Source organism: Chamaea fasciata, unplaced genomic scaffold (assembly GCF_029207755.1).
Source record: "Chamaea fasciata isolate MVZ Bird 193981 ecotype frontalis unplaced genomic scaffold, bChaFas1.0.hap1 SCAF_13, whole genome shotgun sequence".
NCBI lineage: Eukaryota > Metazoa > Chordata > Aves > Passeriformes > Sylviidae > Chamaea > Chamaea fasciata.
This window is the reverse complement of record NW_027094098.1, coordinates 12204200-12227477: the sequence shown is the minus strand read 5'-3', so window position 1 is coordinate 12227477 and position 23278 is coordinate 12204200. Positions and strand designations below refer to the sequence as shown.

At 35.8% G+C, this 23278-nt stretch overlaps 1 protein-coding gene across 1 annotated transcript in view; it reads left to right on the top strand.

Moving 5' to 3' along the window:
• CFAP20DC (CFAP20 domain containing) overlaps positions 1-22969 on the top strand; it is a 66424-nt gene extending 43455 nt beyond the window's left edge. Inside the window, exons 15-17 of the mRNA XM_066195599.1 lie at positions 4749-4813; positions 17183-17274; positions 22546-22969. Coding sequence (XP_066051696.1) covers positions 4749-4813; positions 17183-17274; positions 22546-22655 — 267 coding nt within the window. The 3' untranslated portion in view covers positions 22656-22969. The remainder of the gene's footprint in view (positions 1-4748; positions 4814-17182; positions 17275-22545) is intronic.
• Positions 22970-23278: the final 309 nt, after the last annotated feature.

Here is a 23278-nt window from a genome sequence, read left to right as displayed (position 1 = left end):
ACTTCTGTTGCTTCAATCTAAAATAGTGTTTAGATAAAATAGGTTAGTAATATAAATTGCAACTTAATATAGTTGTATTTTTTCATAACAGCCCTTTATAGCCATCTTTCTCTACATAATTCAAGCATAAAAGGCGAGATTTTGTCTTTGAGAGAGTTCTTCACGTTTCATTCAGCTGACTGAAAAGTTTGGTGTGCCTTATGCATTCAGCCTTGACAAGTTTCCCCTCTACATTTTGCAAGGTGGACATTGAGTGTTTAAGATTAAATGGCAAGAACCTAATTTCCAAGGAGGGATAACTTAGGAAAGAAACCTAATTTTTCTCAGAAAAAGACTAACTGCTTAATCCCTCACAAAACCAAAGAAATTCAGCTTTCCGTGTACCCATTTACCTCAGCTTTTATGGAGAGCAACACTGTACCAGAACAGTACTGGTCAGTCCCCAGAATCTCCTGCTTCACTCTATATTTTCCTTGCTTAGATATCAGCCAGAGCACCAGCTATTCATAGATATGGATGGAAGTTTTTTGAGTATGGACTTGTGTGTTTAGCACTACTTGATGTAATTCTGTCCCAACATTTGGAAAAATGCAGAGTATCTATGTGAGAGTGATAATTCACTTTGTCGACCTTTGGTATCTAAGAAGGCTGTTAACAACATTTGTTAATGGAAGTGATAATTTAATCACCCCACATTCTTTTAACACAAAAGCTTTTTAAAAAGTAGTTGGAGGAATTGTGGGTTGCTGATGTTAAATGTCAGTATATTTTGATATGCTTACAGGAGACTTGTAAGACAAGACTTTACAGAAGACTTGAAAGTAGCAATGCTGTGCTAGTATTCAAATGGTTAGCTGAAATGAAAAAGTCTTAAGTCATGCATTCTCTTTCTGTAAGACCTAGAATCATGGAATTATAGAATACTTTGGTTTGGAAGGGACATTTAAAGCACATCTAATCCATCCCTCCTACCACTGGGCAAGGACACCTTCCACTAGACCCAGTTACTCAGTTCCCCATCCAACCTGGCCTTGAATATTTGTAGAGATGGGCAGTCACAGCTTCTCTGGGCAACCTGATCCAATGCCTCACCACCTGCATTGTAAGAATTCTTCGTAACATCTGGTCTAAATCTACCCTCTTGTGGTTTAAAACTGTTGCCATTTGTCCTACCACAACAGGCCCTGCTAAAAACTCTGTCCCCATCTTTCCTGTAAAGCCTCCTTTAGGTACTCAATGGCTGCAGTAAGATCTTCCCAGAGTCTTCTTTTCTCCATGCTGAAAACACCAACTCTCTCAGCCTGTCTCCACGGAAGAGGTCTTCCAGTCCTCTGGTAACTTTTGCAGCCCCGTTCTGGACTTACTCCTGCAGGTCTGTGTCTTTCCCATGCTGAGGACCCCAGAGCTGGGCACAGTACCCCGGGGGGGGTCTCACAGGGGCAGAGTAGCGGGGCAGAATTCCCTCCCTGAACCTGCTGCCAATGCTTCCTTTGAATGCAGCCTGGGATACAACTGGCATTCTGGTCTGACAAGTCATGTCTAGCTCTTCATCCACCACTACTCCCAAGTCCTTCTCCACAGGTCTGCTCTCAATCTCTTCATCCCCCAGTACTAATAAACTCATTATTTCTTCAGCTTCCAGTTTTTATAAAGAAGTGTTCCTTATATGTATGTTTATTCCTTATATATATTTATTATGTAAAAAATATATGTGTAGAATAAAAGCAGATCTGTTTTAATGTCCCTGATCTTTAGTACCACCATCGTTTGAGTTAAGAGAATTTTCAAATCCTCAATCCTTCTAAAATCAGATGTACAAACTGCAGAAAAGTTTTTATATATAAATATAAACTGTAGCCATCTTCCAGTTGCATAGGAAAATGATTTTAGCAGCGCAGTATATAGAAAAGAAATAGAAATTATCCTCATGTTGGCATTCGAGAAATTAAGGACAGCTTGAAATTCTTGTCGTGATTAAACTTTCATGCTTACATGTGTTTCCAGGTTGTATCTTTCTGATTCTTTAAATCAGTAGTATCAATTGCTTTCTCTTATGTTTTTCAAAGATAAATATGGAGTATTTTCTTACAAATTTTTCTTCATTTTATACATTTGTGTCCTTTAGGTGGAATCTATGGCAACAGCACCACCAGAAGGCAGCTTTTTGTGTATCTTTCATTTTGAAATACCTTTGATGTTTTTCAAGGCAGGGCAGGTTATAATCATGTTAGATAGTGAATTTATGTATCAAAGTAATATTCTATATATAAACCACATTCTGTGTGAGTTTAATTTTTGTCATCACTTAACCATTTTTAGCCTGATTTCCAGAGTCATTGAAAAGTGTCATGTTACTGACTTTAATAAATCTGAGAAACCCTTTTGAATGTAAAGGCACATAGATCAATCATATTACTGAGTTGCATTTAGAACAGATGTCCTTAAACAACTACAAAACAGGGATACTAAAATTGTGGGTTTGCATTCTATGATAGTTTACCAAGAACTGAATAAATGCTGTCAGGAGAAAGTGTTGAAATGTAAGTGGTTTAGCTGCTGCTGTAAACTATGACAGGCAAAAAGAAATAAAATCACTTTGAATATTATACACTACCAAGCATAGCCTCAGTTATAAATGTGAAAAACTTCTACTTTAAAATGGGTTTACTTTGAAGGAGAATTGTGAACCCTTGTAAAATGTGTGTGGGGCAGAATTTTAATTCAAGAATATGTGTATGTAGAGCTAAATATTTTAAAATATTTTATTTGACCATGTCTCACTTGAATGTTTTCTTAAATCTTAAGACCTATGAAAATCCATGCTAGATTTGCAACACTTTGAAAGATGCAGTTCTATATATTGCAGAATTTAATGTGAAGTTTATACCCACACATATATACATTATCCAAGAAAATTTGCAAAGCTTACAAAACATTTCTGTTTAAATGCCTTGCTTTATTCTAGAGATCTGGTAAGACTTTCGTGCCCTGTCAGAGAATTGGCCCATTCAGCTTATTGGATAGTTGTTTCCACACTTCAGACACCAATTTAGATACAACACAAACATTCTGGAGCAAGATCATCTACATGAGAATTCAGGATATCTTACTGCATATGGTCCCTGTTTCTCAGTCAGAAATGCAAAGGAGAAGGAAGATTCTCCTAATTGCTTACTGATATATCCTGGAAGCTTGTAGTGGTATAATAGTGATATAATGTTGCATTAGCAGAATCCAAATTATGCCACCACTAAGACGTGTCTCAGAGAAGAAAGATTACTTGTTCCACAAGCAACTTCCTAAATATAAATTCAGTCACATAAGTCTTGATCTGAAAAATATTTGAAAGAGCAGTTCCGGGTTCATACCTAATTTGTGGGAGGTCTTCTGGCCTTCTTTGTGAGTGTTCAGAAAGGGAAGCCACTTAACACAAAAATGGTCTGGCAGAACTGAAGTCTGACAGACAAGAGGAGTGTTATTTAAACCGAGAATTATGCCAACTGTGAGCTCAGTTTGACAACCCCTGGAGGGATCCGTTCACATCAAGTCAAATTGCAAAACTGAGGCAGAGTATTCTTTACTATGAAATGAGACTAAAAATTATTTAGACATATATTCTGGTTCACAGACTGACTAATTCTCTCTCTGTCTTGTCCTCATCTTCCACTAGCTATCACCTGAGAATTGCACTTATCCACCAGCAGGCAGTGAGTCATATTTGGTAGTTATTAGGATGTCATTCATCCTGAACACACATTTTACAACATCCCTTTCCATTTTCTGAAACCAGGAGGACATACTCATTTTTATTTTGATTTTTGTTCTAAAAAATTCATTTCATAACATTTTTTATTATTTTAGCATTTAATGTACTAAATTGTACAAGTATTGTTAATTACATATTGTTAATTACATTTTCACTTCTTTTGCATTTCCTTCAATCATTTGTTTTTGAACTGCTTTTGAGTTGTGTGATAATGGCAGGGAGAATCTCTTCTGGTAGAACTACATGTATTCTGGGAGAAAATGTATTTGTGGATTTTAGAATTCTTGAATTTTTATATAAGTTTATGAATATTGATCTTTCTTGCAAATAACTCTTTTTAATGCCATAAACCAAATGTAGTTTGAAACTTTTGGGGCATGTACTTACAATGGGTAGGTAAGATTTGACTGGGAAATTATCATATTTTGTATGAATTTTCATATAGTCCACTGTTAGCTATTCATGAACACCTTAATCCAGGCTTCAAAGCTGCAGTGCCATGGAGAATCACATGTGCTTCAATAACCTTCATTTGGGACTGCTAAAATTACTGTTTTTGCTGCTTCTAACCTGATCTGTCAGCCCTCTTACTCTCCCTTGGCGTTTTCTACTCTTAAAAATGGTTCATTCTGCACAGATCCTACCAAGAGTTCCTTCCTTATGCTTTGTACATATGTTCAGTCCAGACTCTTCTGTCAGACAAGACTTCACCACCCTCCATCTCTGAAGTTTCCTGACTGTCCCAGCACTTTCAGCAGAGAAATAATTGTGCAATTGACTTCTTAATTCATGTGTATTTCCACCCAGACAAGAATCATGTTTAAAATTGTACTTTTATACAGTTAGGACCAGAATATCCATTTTTTATTTCACAGATAAGAAAAAAGACTGTAAAATTCTAATGTCAGAAGCTGCAAATGTATATGCTCATACCAGGTCTCTGGCATACTTCTCAACAATCTATTATTTTTGTTTTCCACAGCCCATTGTCAGTCAGGAGCATCACTATCAGAAAGAAATGAGCCCACTTTCTCATTCCAACCCACGGTAAGATTCCATTTATAGCCCAGGCAGTAAGGATTCAGTTAGAGTGTTCTGAATATTAAATGTGACACTCTTTGATTTAATCTTCAATCTCTTTTCAATTGCAGCCTCCTCTCAGAGGGCTTTATTGCTCGTTTTAGTCTTTGTCTACAGTATGTCTGAGCTGTCTGGGAACACAGAAATAAATTCTGCATGTTTTGGATGTACCACTGTGTATTCAAAGTATCTGACACAGGCCTTGCTCCTACATCTGCTTTGATGTGTGATTCAGCAAATCGTCCTCATCTCACATACATACACTCTCATCTATTTCTTTCTCCCTCTCTGCTTTGAAGGCTTAGAACTAGAATTCTGTATGTGGCTGTAGGTGTCAGGGAATCAATTTGTTCCAAAAGATTTTAATGCTACTTATTAAGACAGGGGTTCTTTTCAATAGCTAGCCCAGTTAGGAAAGGGGGTTACAACACTCTGGGATAGAGCATAGGGATCCTGTCTACAGCATATTTTGTCTGTCAGGTTTTTAGCTTGATCTGTTTTGTTTAGAATCAGCAACAAAATCCCTGTGACTTTAATGTAAGGTGAGATGACAAGGGAGAAGGTGGTTAAGGAAAATTAATCACATTGAGACTGTTGAGATAATCAAGAGTAATTATCCAGTTTCAGACCTGCTTTGTACCTGTGAAACCCTACTATCATTTTGTCAATTTTTTAACTGCCTGAACAAGAGGTACTAATTTTTAAAAGCAGTCCTATTTCACTTTCACTTGGTGCCATTAATGTGGATGTTGCGTGTCCAAGTTTTAACTGGATGATATATGTGTTTGGGGGGCAGGGATTGGAGGAGAGGACATTTTAGTTACAACTTCTTTACATTTTACCCAACAGTCTGAAATGTTTTATGACAGCTCACTGTCAGGCAATTGTGCAGGATAATATGTTTCTCCCCACACAGATGTTTTCAGCCACTTGTCTCACTTGCTATCCATATTTTTATGGATTCAAAATCTTCTGATTAGATTTTTATGAAGTGAACAATCTGAAACTTTCTGTGCAAGTTCACCCAGATGCATCAGTTATTGCAAGACACAGCCATATATTTCCAAAATAATACTGGAGTTGAAGAATAATCCTGGATCCCTGTTCCCTTTCACATGTAAATCAAGGTACTTATGTTTGTTTAGAAGATCTCTCTGCCTTGGGTGATGGTTGTCTAAGGAACCATCTCCTTATGAGTTGTTGAATGGATGAAGTGGACCAAGATAATTGACTACAGTTCACAGAGTACAACAGGAGGTACCTTGAGACAGAACTTTGGACTCTTAATTCCAAAGTTGATTTTATAGTTCTGGTGACATTAGAACTGCCTATATTTTAGTGCAAGCTACATTGTTTGTCTTCTTTTTGCCCATATATTGGTTAAGTCATGTTTTATTAAGTTATTTTTATCCATGTGCTAAAGCAATTTGGTACTTGGTACATTTTATATACTGAAAAAACAAATAAACACCATTATCTGTAAAAAGAAAGTGTTTCATCATATCAAGTTAATATGATCAACAATGGAAACTTGTATTTCCGTATAATAAAATTTAAAACAAAATAGTATAATTTATGACTTAGTTCTTATGCTATTTTAATCCAGTACACACAGTGGACTTAAATTTCCCTAGAAATGATTTTCGAGAAATGCAGGTGGTATTCATAAAATACCTGACTTGCAAGTGCCTCGTAAATTCAGTAATCCTTGTGAACTGCCAGAAAAGCATTATTGGGCTGTAAATACAGAAGATGACAAAATTATGAGGTCAGTTTGCATCATGATATAAAAACTGGAGATGGTGTGACTTGAATACCATTAATCACATCGTCACCTTTCATTTATTATGGAAAACTGTAATGTTTTTCACAGAGAATGTGTATCTAAATAAGGGAGAAATAGAATTATGGTAATTCTATAGCTTAGTTCCTAAACTGTTTTTAAAGGCAATGTTAACAAATCCTGTATAAGGAACTAGAAAATGTCTAAAACTTTGTAAGCCTACTATAGCATTGTTGGGAACACATGGAATATTTGAAATTCAGCCCCTTTAGGTGTGTGGGTGTAAATGCTATGGTATAAAGACAGTTACATGGTGCATTTACTGAATGAACAAATAGTTTGTTGTAAAGAGGGGTAAAGAACAGGTCTCAAGTAATTTTTAAAAGTGTAGTATTTTCTGGGAAATGAAAGGAAACCAATGTGGAAGCTATTGTCCAGTAAATGTAGGTTCTGTCCATAATAAGATAAAAGGACAAGCCAGGAAAGAAAGCCTGTGAAGGTAATGGAAATTCAGTCAATAAAGACTCAGCTTGACTCACTGTCCATTGGTTCCGCTGGGTAAAGGTCGTAAGTCTGCCAAGAATATTGCTCCTGCGATACAAATCACCCCACCTGGAGCTACTCTGCAAGGCAGAGGAGCAGGTAATGGAAGGAGACAGCTGAGTGCAGAGGCTGCAGAGCCAGAAGCGTGAGGTGATGTGCAGTGTTCTGGCCCTGGCCGTGCAATTCCCGCAGCTGATGTGCTACTGGCAGAACTCAGGAATTGCTTTCTTCTCTGAAAAGTGGGACCTGTGACTATCTATGTGGCTTCTTCCTCCAGTGCAAGGACTCCATTTTGCTATATAACCAGAATCTCCTTAGTAAGATTTTGTCCTCCAAACTATTTGTGTGTTGTAGAAGGTTTGGAAGTTTCACTAAAGGAAATCCTGGAAGATAGTGAGTGTTCTAGAATTTCAGCCATACTGAACTGTGATATGCAGAGCTGCTCTCTGAAAAAGATCACTTGAACATAATTTATTAATAGACTTTTATAAACTTCTACAGATGCTCTCCAGAAAATTTATTTCTGATAAAAGATGATTTTTTGCCTTAGAGAAAGGTTTCAACTTACTAGAAAAACCCTATCTTTATAAACATTGCCTCTCTAGATCCTGTCTTGGCATCCTACTTGACTCTTCCCAAACTACCAAATAAAATTTGTTCCTCTTGTTCAAAAAGTTGCTCCCCAGAAAGTGCACTAAAGTAGGGTACAAATATTTCAACATAACATTTAATTGAGTATCCTTTCACAAACAGTATATTTTACTTAAATAATTCTTTGCCAAATGTGCATGGCCAAATTTTCAATTAGGTTTTACCCAGATGTTTCTTTTTCAGTTTCTTCAATCTAAAATCAGCTGATAAGGCCCACAGCCTCTGACAAATGATTAGGAGCCACTGACCTCCCTTCATCCAGGCTTGGTATGAGCTGACATAAGCAGGTTGTCTTGTCATTGTAACCTACATTTGTTAAGTCAGATTGATTGGGATGTCATCATTATACTTTCCTCAACAATCAAAAAAAAAAAAAACCAAAAAACTAAACAACACAATCGACCCAAAGAAAAGTAAATAACATTTTCATTCCTTTTATGGTAAATGGAGATTGGAGATTTGTCACCACAAAATGTTTCACTGATGTGGAGAGTGGTGTGTTTGAGGAGGACAATAACTTTTTTAAAAGTGATTTTCCTATTTTTGTAATGATATGCATGCCCAGCACTTCAGGTAATGAATCATGAAATGCATAAACATGTACCTTTAACTAAAAGTATCTTTTAATTATATTCACACTTGATAACTAGTAAAATTTAGGTATGTTAGTTATAAATATACATTATGTGTAAATATAATGAACACCTCTTTCTTTGCCTTCTGACCATTCTATTGGTCTTAGGGAATAAATTATTTCTTCCTCTTTCTTAGAAATTTTCTCCTAGAGAAGTCTTTTTTTAGAACATATCATTATCATATATATTGCCAGTATCATGGTATCTGAAATTTGCATAATATCAGTGATTCCAGCATAAAAACACATCAGCTGTAAACTTTCAAATATTAAAAGTATCTTCAGCTTTGAGACTACCATTCAAGTACTCTCATCCATCCCAGATGAAAACTAAACATTCCAATAGCTGGTGCTGTGTTATTATACCATTGAGAGATTCTGTAAAATTAAACTCACCTAGGAAATGGTGCCGTAAAAGAGGGATTGTAGCTATAACATTTATTTGCACTAAACCAGAACCTCTCCCTCATGCAGGGTGTGAAATTCAGGCCCAAGAGGCCTTTGTATGTCCATGCAAAGGTTTGAATAGCAGAATAACTTAGTTAAGAAGCACATTTAAAGACTGAGCTTTTCAAACAAAGAAGCATATTTATTCTTATGATTCATTATAAGATCATACAACACCATTACTTCTGCAAAGCAGACAATATTATATTATTAAGTAGTATAAAATTACACAGCAGTTGTCAAAATAAGTGAACAAGAACAATGTATCACAAAATGTACTTTGGTTTTTATTTTACTTGTTCAGTTACTTACCTACAAATTAGAGCAATTTTCAGTAGATCTCCCAGCTCTTAATCTGAATTAGTGAAGTTCTGCTGCATTTGTCAGGCAATAATGTGCATGAAAAAAAAAATGACCAAAGAAGCAAATGGCAAAGGAACCATTTAATTGAACAGGTTACATTTTTTAATCATGTTGCTAAAAAACTTAGCTGCACAAAGGTTATGGAGAGCCCAGTGGCTAACATGGTTAAGCTTGTTAAAATAATCCAAAAATGGCTTTCCCTCGTATGGGAATCTAAGAACATGAAAACATGGCAGTATATGCACTAAGGATTTAAATATAAAACATGGCAAATACTTTCAAACACGCTGTTACATCCATGTCAATGTGAGGTAGTCTATCTTTTCTTTTCTTTTTTTGTTTTTTTGTTTTTTTCTTTTTTCAGTTGGTTGGTTGGTTGGTTGGTTGGTTTTTCATTGGGTTTTTTCTTTTCTTTTTTTTTTACCTTCAGGACTTAATGAGAATTTTATTGGTCGCACACTTTTCTGGATATTCCTGGGCCATTCAAACAAAGGCTGTGTTTAAATGTAAAGATGGAGAATAGGCAGTAAAAGATTTTACCTCTCAGATAAGTCAGATTGAAAGGACAAGATCCCTGTTCCCAGACTGCTGCAATCTCTCTTTCCATACTCAGCTGAACTGATGCTATGGCCCTTTACCCATGTGGCTTTTTCCAGGGCATCTCCAGTATTTATGGATGACAGGTTGCTTTGGTCCAGCCACAAGCCAGGACCTCAGGTCTTAGTCCATCTTCTGAAAACTCTGAAGCCTTGGGAACTGTACAGAACAGTCAGATGCCATTGGTGGCTGGTTATGGAAAAAGGAATTTGATTGCAACAAGATCCCTTAGTCACTAGATTCAGGTGCTTCCTGAACTGGTAGAACAGTAAAATATAATTTATTTTTAAAATTTTATTTAATTGTTAAAAAAATGCAAAAAAATAAGTTCATCCTACCTAACAGACACTTCATTAAATGTGCAAATTCATTTGATTCACTGATCAGTGAGTATCTAATGTAATGACTAGAATTTACTTGCTTAGGTTAGATTAACACAAAGGAATTTTGACACACCTTTGCAAATTCATTACTTCCAATTTATATGGCTGATCTTCTGATAAATGAATCACAACTATCAAGGAATAAAGAGGTAGTACTTTACTTATATAAGGTGTTAAAACACTAGTTTTCTATACTAGTGCCATTTATATTGCTAGTGAATATCAAGACGATAATCTAGCCAGCAAGCGAACATAGTGATGATCTAAAAGTTCAGTCTGTAAATCAAATTAAATGTTCCTTCCATTTAACAGAAGCTATGATAGCAATTTCTTGTATTTAACTACAAAACATCGACCAAATAGCAAAATATATTACTTACTGGCTGTTAAACCTCCAAATCAAGGTAATTTGTATTTTTAGATATAGATGACTGTGTATGGTTTTAGTAACCTGCACATAGTTACCATTTCAACTTTGATAATGAAAGAAAAACTGGAAAGCATTAACAGGTCAGATTTTCAGCATATAGCAGTCAGCATGATTATAGTGTACATACCTGTAGTAGCACCTAATCTTATCTAAATATCTTGTTTACTAAGTAGGATTCACATCTCCTTTGTTATCCTGGAATCTAATCTAGTACCCCTAAGCTTGTTCATTTAGAAATTTAAGACTTCAAGAGCAGATTCAAGTGTTCCCTGCAGAGTTGCACTTGTACTTTTTATGATCTCATGGACAATTAAATTATTTCGTTTTAAGGAGGTCCCTGCATCCGTTAGAAGTACAGGGTTTGGCAAAATGGACTTGCTGAAGTGGTTTGGAGGAAGGGAAAAGGCATTTTCTAAATAGGCTTGTGATTTTCTCAATCTTAATGCTAGGAAAAAAAGAAAGTTCCAGTAAGGCATACAGTAAATGAAGATATTATGTATTAGGGATGGAATGAATCTGTCACTTTGACGGATTGTGAGGCAAAGAACAGATTAACAGATTACTCATAGTCAGAATGCAGCTCACTGTGAAAAATGTGCAGGAAATGATAAGTGTTGCTTTGTGCTGATTTAATGATATCTTGAAACTACAGTAGCACTCCAGGAAAATAACACAATTTTAGCTCCTGGCTTGCTTTTTTTTTCAAATCATCAATGTATTTCCAGATTGCCCTTAAACACTTTTCAAAATAGAACTTTCAATTCATGCAAAGTCATAGGAAGATATATATTTATGTTATTTTTCAAGATTTTTGTTAAAATATGCATGCAAAAATCCTTGATTGTTATGTATAAGTATACTGTGTATTCTTTTGGTAGTATATCTTCTGCTTCTGTGAACTCACTCAGTTTTTCACTTAAAAAATGCTGGTTTCCCCTCCTGGAACTGAGTAGCACTGAAGAGTTATTGATGTATAAATTAATACTGATTTTGCCTTAGTTTGTGGTATTTTTATGAAAAACTTAGAAATTGTCAAGAACTCGAATTGTTTAAATACAAATTTTAAATACAATAATGGACAGCTTAAAGTTCAGGTGATTTCATAATTATTACAGTCATATGAAGTAGCAGGACATGAAATTATTTTCAACATGTTTTCAAATAATAATTGCATTTTGTACATACATCAAACAAACATCATAAATGATAGCCTACAAAAGTTCTTGCTTCACTACTGAAGCTATTACTGAAGAATTTATTTCTATGGAGGTACTTCCATTAAAAAATAAACCCGAACCTCCCATTATGCATAAAGGATTAACATGTGACAAAGCAGAAACTAAATAGGTGTGCGTAGGTAATCTGGCTTAAGTTAATGAGGTTACACATGTGCCTGAACCTGATGAGATATGGAAATAATTGAAAATTCACATCTTTTAATCTAGAGGAACATAACCAGCAACTCATGCTCCAAACAAAATTGGATCAGGGAATACATGAGGGGTCTTACAAAGCCAGGTGACTTTTTATTAATTTATCTAAGAACTGAGATAGTCTCTACTAAACTTTCTTAAATAAATATAATTAAAATTAAAAACAGGAGGAAATTAAGTCTGTCTTAGCGGAACTGGACCATACTTTAGATGGGAGCTGGCACTCTGCATTCAGTGCACCATGGTAAGATATCACTTATGCACTTTCAGCATTTGCAGCAGGATTTGCTTCACATGATATTAAATATTGCTAATACAGAAGAAGTATGCACTGGGATTTAAGTTGATAGCTACACAAGATGTCAGGAATTGGTCCTTTTTTTCTTCTTCTTCTTCTTCTTCTTCTTCTTCTTCTTCTTCTTCTTCTTCTTCTTCTTCTTCTTCTTCTTTTTAAATTCTTACAGTTGATTCACACATTGACATTTTCTGGCCCTCCACAGTTAGTCAAATAACCCCACTGTAAAAACACAGTTCAGCAAATGTGCTTCTCTTACTTCACCCAGGCACAATTACATTCTTCTCTCGAGTTCATAAAAATTCACTAAGTAGATGCAGTTAAGTACAATCTTTTGTGGTTTTAGTGATTGTACCCTTCAGGTGCTGAATAGACTGTCAATCTGATGTGTTCACAATGATACAAAACTAATGCTGGTTTTTCATTCCCTGATTTGATATAATGGAGCCCTTGCCTTGCACTTTTGCAGTATACTAGAAGGCTGAACAAATATTCCTTTTAATTTTGGTATAGATTGTTGGACAAAACCATACTAAAACTTTGAAGCATTTTAATTTTTTTAATAAAGTGGATTAAATGATCCCGTTGATTTAAGTAATACAAATTAAATGTGATCCAAAAGAAATGCAATAAAGTATGCTATCTCAAGACGGTGCAATATTAAAAATCTTTATACTAAGCGATTTGACATTTTCTCAGTCTCCCAGTCTGCAAAAGTATCTGTGAAAAAATCAAAGTATCAAAGGTGTTCATTAAGATTTCAGTGAAAAAAACTTCTGATACTAAGGATTTCTGTTGACAGTAATAATTTTAATACATTGTCATTGAGAAGTGCTACTTAATAAAGCATCACTAATTTTCTCAACAGACTTTGCTGATGGAGGCCTTTTTTCTGCAAAATTTAACATAGTGTCATAAAACTGAAAATTATGTTCACAAGTCCAAAAGATTCTCTTGCTTTCCATCACAGTTCAGCTGTCATGTGACATTTCACTATATGACCACTATTATCTGAAAGTATTTTTAAAGAATTTTTAAGTAATATTTTTTTAAAATGTAACAAGATTATATAACATTTGCATTTTATTTTGGTACGGAGGTAGCTTTCAGAATAATGAAGGATTTTGGTGCAAGTACTAAAGCTACATGATACTGTTGAGTGTGTGTGGAACCTATTCTGAGCCTTCCTACAATACAGCTCACAATGTCAAAAGACAATATTTGGCATTCCACACCGTTGTCAGGAAGCTCTAGATGGTTTATTGCACATTGATTGTATTGATTACAGCTGGAGGCATTGATAGCATAAATAGAGTGGTTTTAATTAGTCAGAATGTACGATTAGCTTTTCTGTTTTAATGAGATAAACTAGCTTCTTTAATAAAAAAATTTATATTCCTTATTCACTGAGAATAAAACCAGAATAAACAGGACCAGTTTCTGTGTTTCTCAGACTATAGCCAGTTGTCTCCATGCTAGTCCTTGACCTTTTGTCAAGGTCTAAGACATTTTTCAGGATGCTTTTTTAAAATTCACTGAAAGCCTCTGTCCCACGCATACACACACACACACACACACACACACACACACGCTTTAGTTGCTTCCTAAAGCAACTGCAGATTTTACTGTGGAAAGTTTGGTGTGACTGCTCAGCTGCAGCATCTGTCAGAATTCCTGCTGTAAACCCACTCCTCAGAAGTTTATCCATCAACTGCCAGCACTTAATCTTTAGTGTAATTTAACCAAGAAGATTTCAGCACTCATGAGCTTTTTTTTAAATTTCTCTTCAAGATTTTAGAAGGTTAATTTAGACTTTGCTAACTAACCTACAGAAGTAGTAAAGCAGTTTTTTGTATACATTGTATGAAATGTTTTATCCTTGAAAGTAATACTAAGTCAACAATGAAACCCTAATACTGTAATGTTTTGATTATGTGTTTTGGTGGGAGGGGTTTGAATAGCAAAACTGGTTCTTTTTCTTGGTCATGAGAGAGTCTTGGTCAGACTGAGATAATTCTCTTTAGAAGTGAGCACTGTCTTGCTCCTTGCACTTTGGTTTCAGCAGTTGTCCCAGCAGAAATATTCTAGTTCTTCTCTGGCTCTCAAAAATTGCTTCCTTTTGCAAAAGCTGTAGTGAATGTGGAAGGAAAGGTAGTTTGGGAAGCAGAGGTGTAGATTAGCCCTCACAGTACTTCCTTCCCTTCCCTAAATTTGATGCAGTTTCTCTGAGAAATCACCTTTGCCTTTGCTGACTTTGTGTTTCAGTGCAATTGTAGAGAATCAGGTTGGTGCAGGTGCTTTGTGCTGTCAGCCCATATCCTGTGAGGTTGGTCAGATTCTCATGATTATGGTGGCTGATTTTCAGGCAGATCAAACCGCACATGCGAGGGATAGGAATGGAAAATGTAGCCAAGCTACAAGGTATCAGGTTGCATTTGACTGTTATTCCTAAAATCTTCTGGAACTTTGGTGTAGACAAAGAGCCTTTGGCTGCATTCAGGGAATGCAGATATATGGTGACAATAACAGATAGCTAATAATGAGAAGTCTAGGCAAGCAGATGGCTGTGTGGATTGGTTGTACCAACTCCCATAGGCCTTTGCTGAACAGCAGAAGAGAAGGATTGGCTGTGAAGTTGGTCATATATGTGAAAATAATGTGACACTGTAAGAAAATTTTAAAGTATGTTTTTTACGTTTTGACATGATGGAAAATTCAATATCTCTTCCTTTAAGTCTGCCATACTACTTGCTGGATTTCTACACCAACAGTTCTGTTTCCTGGGGCGGAAAATTAGTTTTTTCCATTTTGACTGCAAACAGATAGGTGGTTGTTCCCAGATTCAACCCAGATTATGCACACATGCCAACAGAAGATGATGTAGAATCAATAACAAGTCCAGAAGTAGCAGAAAAACTAAACAAAAAGCAGTCAGCATATTTTAGCAATTGTACCAGATGACTGAGCCTTGCCAGATTTCCCTGACAGATGCAACTTGTACATGAGATCATGAAGGTTTTACAGAAAATTGAACTGTATTACCTATTTCCTCGGTGTTGGGCAATCAAGTTGAGACAGTCTCGAATGTTAAGAAATCTGCCGAGCTTTGGAAAAATCAATCCCTTTTAGACAAAGCCATGGATGCTGAAGTTACCTCTACAGCTCTGGCAAAAGTTCACATGCATAATGCTTCTGTGCCAGCTGTTGGAACAGCCAGACGAAAGTTGAATCAATCCCAAACCAAGTTTAATTTACTCTTCAGAGCTGCACTGCTCCCATCAGCATGAAGCAAACATTTGGGAATTTATCCCCTTCCATACCTCTTGCCTTGCAGTGAAACAGGTTGGTCAAAAATGTTGGATCTGGTTCTATCAAAATGAGGTGATTCATTGAGGTCCCTCAAATTCTGTGTTCAAGTTGACTTGGAGTTTTTCAGTCTAGTTAATGATTATATGGAAGCTTTAATATGTTTCAGCTCTTTACTGCTGGAGAGGAGAGATGGGAACTTAAGGAAACATCAGCTATGCACAGTGGCAGAGATTAATTTCATATGTGAGAAGAATTACAAGATGTGGTCACCTGAACAAAGAATGTCTTTGTGACACAGATGTGTCCTTCCAGGGTTATCTTTCTCTGATAGATAGTATAATATGAGTGACTTTGTCACTGCATTGTAGTTTGCAATAAAAAACCATGACAACAGTAACAATAAAAACAGCTGTTCTGCTTTCCTTTCTCTGAGCTGTAACAATCAAAGGCAGTGTTTCATAAAGTGGGGTGTGTGAAAGGAACATTGACCTTTGTGTGAATCTATGATAGCATGAAAATAATTTTTCGAAGTTATGACACTAGTGTCTGGGAGAGACATAATTTGTCCATGAATAGAAGCAAGTGCTCTCTCCTCTATGATGAAGGTCCCATCAAAATCTTTTCCTTTACAGAAGTAAAATAGATACAGGACACCTGTGATGAGAGTCCTCCATATTGTCTTGCCAGTAGGTAGAATCATGTTATGTTCAATAACAAATGTTTATCTACTACATACAAGATTTTATAACAATAGGAAATGCACATAAAGATTTCTTTATAATGTATTTGCCTAAGAATGTTTTTTCCTCCATTTGAACAGCATTCAGACTCAATTCAGTGTTTCCTCTTCAGAAAACTGTTCATGACATCCATTTCCTGTTGAAGTTCATCTCTAACTCACCACCCATCCAGACAGGGAATGTTACACCACAGTTCTGTGTCACCCTATTGCACGAGCACCAAGCACTGCCAAGTCAGTGGTAACTAAACCAAACACAAACACACCTTGTGATTGTCTTTAAGCCTCTTTCTCTAGAGGGGGTAAGGATTTTTAATCAAATTGACTCCCACAGGTTGTTCATTCCAAGGCTTTATTCCTCAGAAAAAGTCTCTGATGGGTCCTATAGTCTTTCAAAGGATAGCTCTATGTGTTATGGATCACACCTGTACACCCTGTGCTGAGACAGCCACACCAGCTAAAATCTGAAAAGCAAACCTGACTTAAACCACAGATTTAATGTGAACAGAACAGGTGAAAAGGCTAAAGAAGGAAGAAAGCCTTAACATTTAATAATTATATTAACTGTAAAATTTACTTTTATAATAATAAAATTCAGCTTGATTTTGTTTCAGAACACTTGACAACTTGCAATATCTTTAGATCTTTTAAAATAATTAAAAGAATTAGAAAAAAAATAGGAACACAAATGGTATTTTTATAAATGATATTTTGTTTTGTATTTTTCAGGAACTGGTTAAATGTGTTCAGTCCACCTATCATTCCTGGAAGCCAACAACTAGAAGAGAACACTAAATCTTCAACAAAACAGAGAACTCCAGGTAGGAATTTATGAAGACAATGAAAAGAAGCTGGGTAGAAAGACACTTGTAAATGTTCTTTCTGTAGTGCTGGTACTGCCTTCTCATAGTTTTCTATCCTGCGACTCTCTGGTTTCCTGTTCCCTTGTTTATTAATCTCAGCTCAAGGTAGCAGAGTTTTCCATGGAGTATTATTTGCCTTTGCTGGAAGAATAACGTGCAGTTGCTGTTTCCTGATGTTCTGGCTCTATACAGATTAACTCATAAAAATGCATCTGATTTGTTAAAAATAAGGAATTTATGTTAACGGGGATGGCAAACCTACATAAGAAAGAACACAAAGACTAAACATTCTTATTCAGAGGCATGATTATACTTGCATAAGAGATACTTCTCTTGTGAAGAAAAATTGCAGATTTAGTTTTAAATGAAATCTTAGTGTGATTTCCTGAGGACTGTTGTCACCAGAGTTACAGGCTTTTGCTTATTAATGGTGTTTGCTTAGAGAATGGTAAAGACCTTAACTGAAACTGTAAAGTCAACAATAGAATAAAGAAAATACCTTGTTTTCCTCAAATGCCCTTTTTTCTTATCAGTTATCTTAGGAAACAGGGTAGAAGAATCATCATCATAAGAGTCTCATAAAATGGTTTGGGCTGAAAGGGACCTTGGAGTCCAGTACCAAACTCCCTGCCATGGACAGGGACACCTTCCCCTCAACCAGGCTGCTCAAGGCCACGTCCAGTGTGGCCATGGACACTTTCAGGATAGAAATTTACATTTTTCTTCAGGTCTCAGGAATTCACTGGGAGCTCTCATAAATCTGACCCCTGTATCCTGGCTGTCCAAGGGGTAAAGACATCTCAGTGATTTACTGTCTACAATAAATTATGCCCCTCAAATTGGGAACATTTTCATAGACGTAGACTTGTAATTGTTTGTGACAGCAAAATACAATTTTTCTGTCAGGAAGGGACCTTGGTTTGAAGAATCAAGTAATACGTTGTGTTAAGGGTCCTAAATAAGCCAAACAGAATTGAACAGTCATCCTTGAGCTGTAGGCACATTGGATAAAAATTCATGAAATGTCCCAGAGAACATTTTTCATTAGTATTACGAAATCCAAGGCTTGTTGCAGTAAACCTATAATTTTTGTAAAAATTTTAATTGTGTTATTATCTTTTAAAAGCTTTAAAAAATAAGTATATTTGGGAATTAGTGTTTCTCTTCTTATCCACACTAGAATTCCCAAACTGTTTTGTGAATTGTTCCTAAACTCATTTTTCTTTAAGCTGAATTTTTTTACATCATGTGTCTGTGATTGCACATTTGGAGAAGATAATTTTTCTGTATACCGTAGCTTTTTATTTTGGCTTTTTATTTTTGTACCTTCATTCAGTCAAATTCTGACTCATGTATATGTAGGATGTTTGTAATTTTGATAACTTCATACAGGAACTTTTCTATCTCCAGGTACTCAAAAAACCCCACTGTAGTGAAGCTATCATTTCTCCAAGAAATAAGAGAGAACAACAAAGTCATTCCATGACCTTCCCTCCCCAAACAGGACAGTTTGGATTTTTTCTGAACTACTGGTCACCCCTCTCTATGGAAGTAGCAGAGAAGCTGCAGTGCTTTGTGATAAAGGCCTATCAGATTAAATCTCCCCATAAAACGTTAGGGGGTATTTTCCTAGATACCTTGGTTTAAAAAAAAATCCTGATGGACAATGGTAACTAGATGGTTTGGAGTATCATTTTTGAAAGAGGTGCTAAATAAATTGTGTCCTGTGATATATATGGAGGACTTTGGGAGAAACCTTTTTTCCTTATTCACTTCACTCAAGGTCAGTTACTTGTGTGGCAAAAGAGCTGGTTCATTACTGACAGTTATATACCAGATCTGAACAACAAACTGAATGCTCAAATCCATTCCAGAAAATTCTGCTGCCCTGCTTAGCCTCACCCTTTTTTGATTTTTTTATCCCATTAGAAAATTACTTTTTACTTATGTTGGAAAATGTCCCAAGATTATTTACTGTCTGTGCAGTTTTCCAGTGTTCCAAGTATCACAGGATAACAAAAGCATATAATCAGCTTTGAAAATCTGCAATGAGTCATAATGTATTCCTGCTAGGAATCTAAAAGTATCCTTTAAAAAATAGTATAGCATTTGTAAATTAATAAAGATTTTTCAATTCTTATATTTTAAAAAAATCTTTAAGTTGATGCTTAACTTTGGGGGAAAAGGTGATTCCTTTGTAAGAAAGCATTTCATTCTGTAATTCCTTTCTTAACATTTGCACCATCCATTAGTTAAATGGTGAGATGCAATGAGAAGTAATCTTCTATTCAACAGGTTTCCCAATAAGAGGAAAAATTAAACTCATAAATATTATAAATTTCCATAGATTTTTCCATTATTACACACTGATGTTTCTGAGGTCTAGACAGTTTTGTTTATCTTGACATAACAAGAAAATCTCCACATTAAGTGACAGTGACAGAGCTATAAATGCTCTGGTACTTACTTTATGGTATCTTGGTCTTAAGACCAATGGATAAGGTTATAAAAACTCTAGGAACCACACAGTCTTCTTTTTTGGGCCACAGCTGCTGACAGTATTCATATGGTAACCCTGCAGTACATAATTGCAGGATAGATTTGAGCTCTGTAGTTCAATGTTCAAGGATCATCTTGAAGAAAATATCAGCAGTGTTCTTTCCACCACACCATCTGCTGACAGCTGATCCAGTGCACTTTACTTCCATCAGCGTCAGAATATGATCCATGTATCTGAAAGTGAGATTTCCTACAAGATGTTTTCTAATATTAAAACCTAGAATATGATAAAAATATATTTCTGTGAAAAAGGAAACAATTTATTTTAGTTCTCCAGCCTGTGGTGATTATGTAAAAACTGTTGACATAATCCAAATAACAACACAGTTATTTGTACATGCATTTCGGAGTTCAGAAGAAGCTGCCACATGCCTGCCCTGTTCTTTGTAATCTGGGTTTAGACATCTTGATCAAGTCCTTTTCCAGAAAAACAATAGCTCCCCTGATTTCAGTGGGACAGCATTTCATTTAATATAACAGGTATTTACAGGTACTAGCTGCCTTCACTCTTCTTTCAGCTAAACAAAAAAACACTCATCCCTCTGCAATGTATTTCACGGACCTCAGTTTTCATTTAAAATCAAGCTATTTTCTCACCTAAAGTACCGTTGAATTTTTCAGTGATTTAAGAACAAAAGCTTTGATTTTGCTTTCACCATGAGATGCAAATTAAACTGCCAAGAGGTTTTTTTCATGAAATTCTGAGCAGCTTCAGCCCCAAAAGTGTGTGTGGTGGCAACATGAACAACAATGGAAATTTTCTTTGAAAGTGACCTGTTGATCAGTTAATTTGGCTGCAAGCATCTCTTTCCTATATATGGTCAGGTTGCCCAGAAAGTACAACTTGAAAAAATAAAGACACCTTCTACAACAACCATTACATACTATTGGAATCTTTTAGAAGAATATCACTTAATTTAAATAGTACTTCTATTTAGAGGTGAGGTTTTCATATGCCTGCTCAGAACTGAATACTCCATGCTGCCATTGGAAATTCGTTGCAACACCTAGAAATGCCTTATAATGCATTTGGGGGTCTTGCGAGCTACAAAAACAAAGACACCTGACTTTAAAAACAAGATAGATCTAGAAAACTAAGTTCTCCTTTTGGTCACCTGAAAATACATGCAGGGAATTATTGATATAAAGGTATAAATCCAGCTAGTCCTGGATGCAATATGATTTTGATTTGGTATGAATTCAAGGCACACGGGGAAAGAGGTATACCACGGACGGGTCTGAAGAATTTCTTATTTCTAACTCAAACCAGGGAGTATATTGCATGGCCAGTTCCAGGATAAAGAAGGAGGGACATTTAAGCTTAGGGGAGAAAAGAGAATAATTTTGAAGCGATGCATAGGCACTGAAAAGCAAAATAATAAAAGGAAGAATGCAATGGGAAATAACAGCATGGTTTCAGGTGAAATTGTAAGGCTATGTGAGGGAGTGAGGCATGAACACAATTTGCTTGTGTACTGTGATCTGAAATGGAGAAAAAGACATTCAGTTCTTCACCTTCTTTCTGCACTGCATCACTTTTCCCAAGAGCTGTCCAAATAAAATATCCCAGTTAACCTCATTTAGTTTCCTAGGCCTGATGAAGCATCCACAGCAGGGAGGGAAACAATTTAGCTTTACCTTTTTATCTTTGTTTAGAGTGAAAGACAGTTTCTTTCTGGTGGTATTACATGCTAGTGAGGAAACAAAACTGAAATCTCTTCTAAAAGGATGAAGTGCACACTTCTGTATGCATCAAATGCACCAACCTACTTTCTGGTCTCCAGATAATGTAACCTATATATTGCTGTGTGATCCTGGCTGTAAATGGACTGAGAGTTGTGAAACCATTGCCATTTGCATAACAGGCCATTACTTATCATGGAGCTTTAGGGCATACAAAGCACTCAGTATTAGCAGACTGAGTATGGGATAAACATTTATGATGAAATTCAAGATACAGATTGCATTCAACTGTGAATTATCCCCTGTCAAAAAGCTGGAGATCATATGACTTAAATTTAGCTTATATGAAAGACACACAGGTTCAGAAAAGAAGGTATAATATATACAGCATCTGTAAGAAAAGCCTGTAGGACTTTATCAGTGTATTTTAGACTAAAGAATCATTTCTGTTACATGAAAACTTTCTTGCATTTTATGTAACTTTAGACAATCTAGATTTAAAATTGTTATTATCTGGAAGAATTTTTTTTCCTCTCTGATATTGAAAGATCTGTTGCACAGAATTACCTATCCTGGATATTTAGGTGACATATTGGATACCAGACATTCAAATTCTTTCATTCTTACAGGCCTTGAGTATGCACTGACTGTCTTTGTTCAAGCTAAAAAATTACTAAGGCTATTGAGGAAAATAGCCACTTATGGATACTTTGATCCACTATTAGTAAAGGTACTTCTGCTCCATTGGACTTTGAAAAGTCCAGTTGCTAAGCCAGGTCCAGCTGACCTCCTTTCACCTCAGTTAAGTACAAGTCTTCAGAAATATAATAAAAATGTGAATTGCCGTTATCTTGAAGGCAACAATTCAGAAGTCAGAAGATTATACATTTGAAAGAAAAAAAATCTCACATCTGTCAGAAAGATATTTCAATGTTATTGTTTGAGGGAATAAGAGTGATTTATTCTTACTTTCTCCACTTCACACAGGTGAAGATCACCTCAGTGCTGAAGAAGATGAAGTTTTGACTCTTTTGTATGATCCATGTCTGAACTGCTACTTTGACCCAGTTTCTGGGAAATACTATGAATTAGCATAGTCAGAACATCAGAGGATATTATTTTGTATTCATAGTATCTTCTAAGTTCTTGCAAAATCTGCCTAAGCCATATAATTTATTATATGACTTAAAACTTAAATTAAACAATAGTTTTTTCAACCAAATTAATATATTTGTCAAATAGTGTCTTATTTTTATAGCTTTGTATTAAAATGCAGTGGAAGATCACGTAGCATAGAAGTTCCTTGTGTCTAAGACAGTTATTTGTTAGTCTAATTTATTTCCAATATTCACAGCTTCCATATGAAAAAAATGAAGCTGAATCAAGAAGGTTGGTGGTGTTTATGTGTAAATCATGGTTTTACTCAAATAAAATGAAAAAAAAAGCATTACTCGTTTACTGTGTATTTTTAATTGGTGTGAGATGCTGAGGAAGGGTAACAGCTACCATTGGTTTTACTGCTGTAACAACACAGGGCTGAAGAGTGCTGAGGGATTGGTCCAACACTCCAAAACTGGAGTCTTGTTTCAGGGAAGGCAAGGAGGTGTGTTTGTGATTCCTGTGGCAAGCTGTGCTCGGAGGGCAGGTCCAACAGGTTTGTATGAGTTTCTCCATTACACATTGCAATAAAATAATGCAATTCATTTAACACATCTGTATT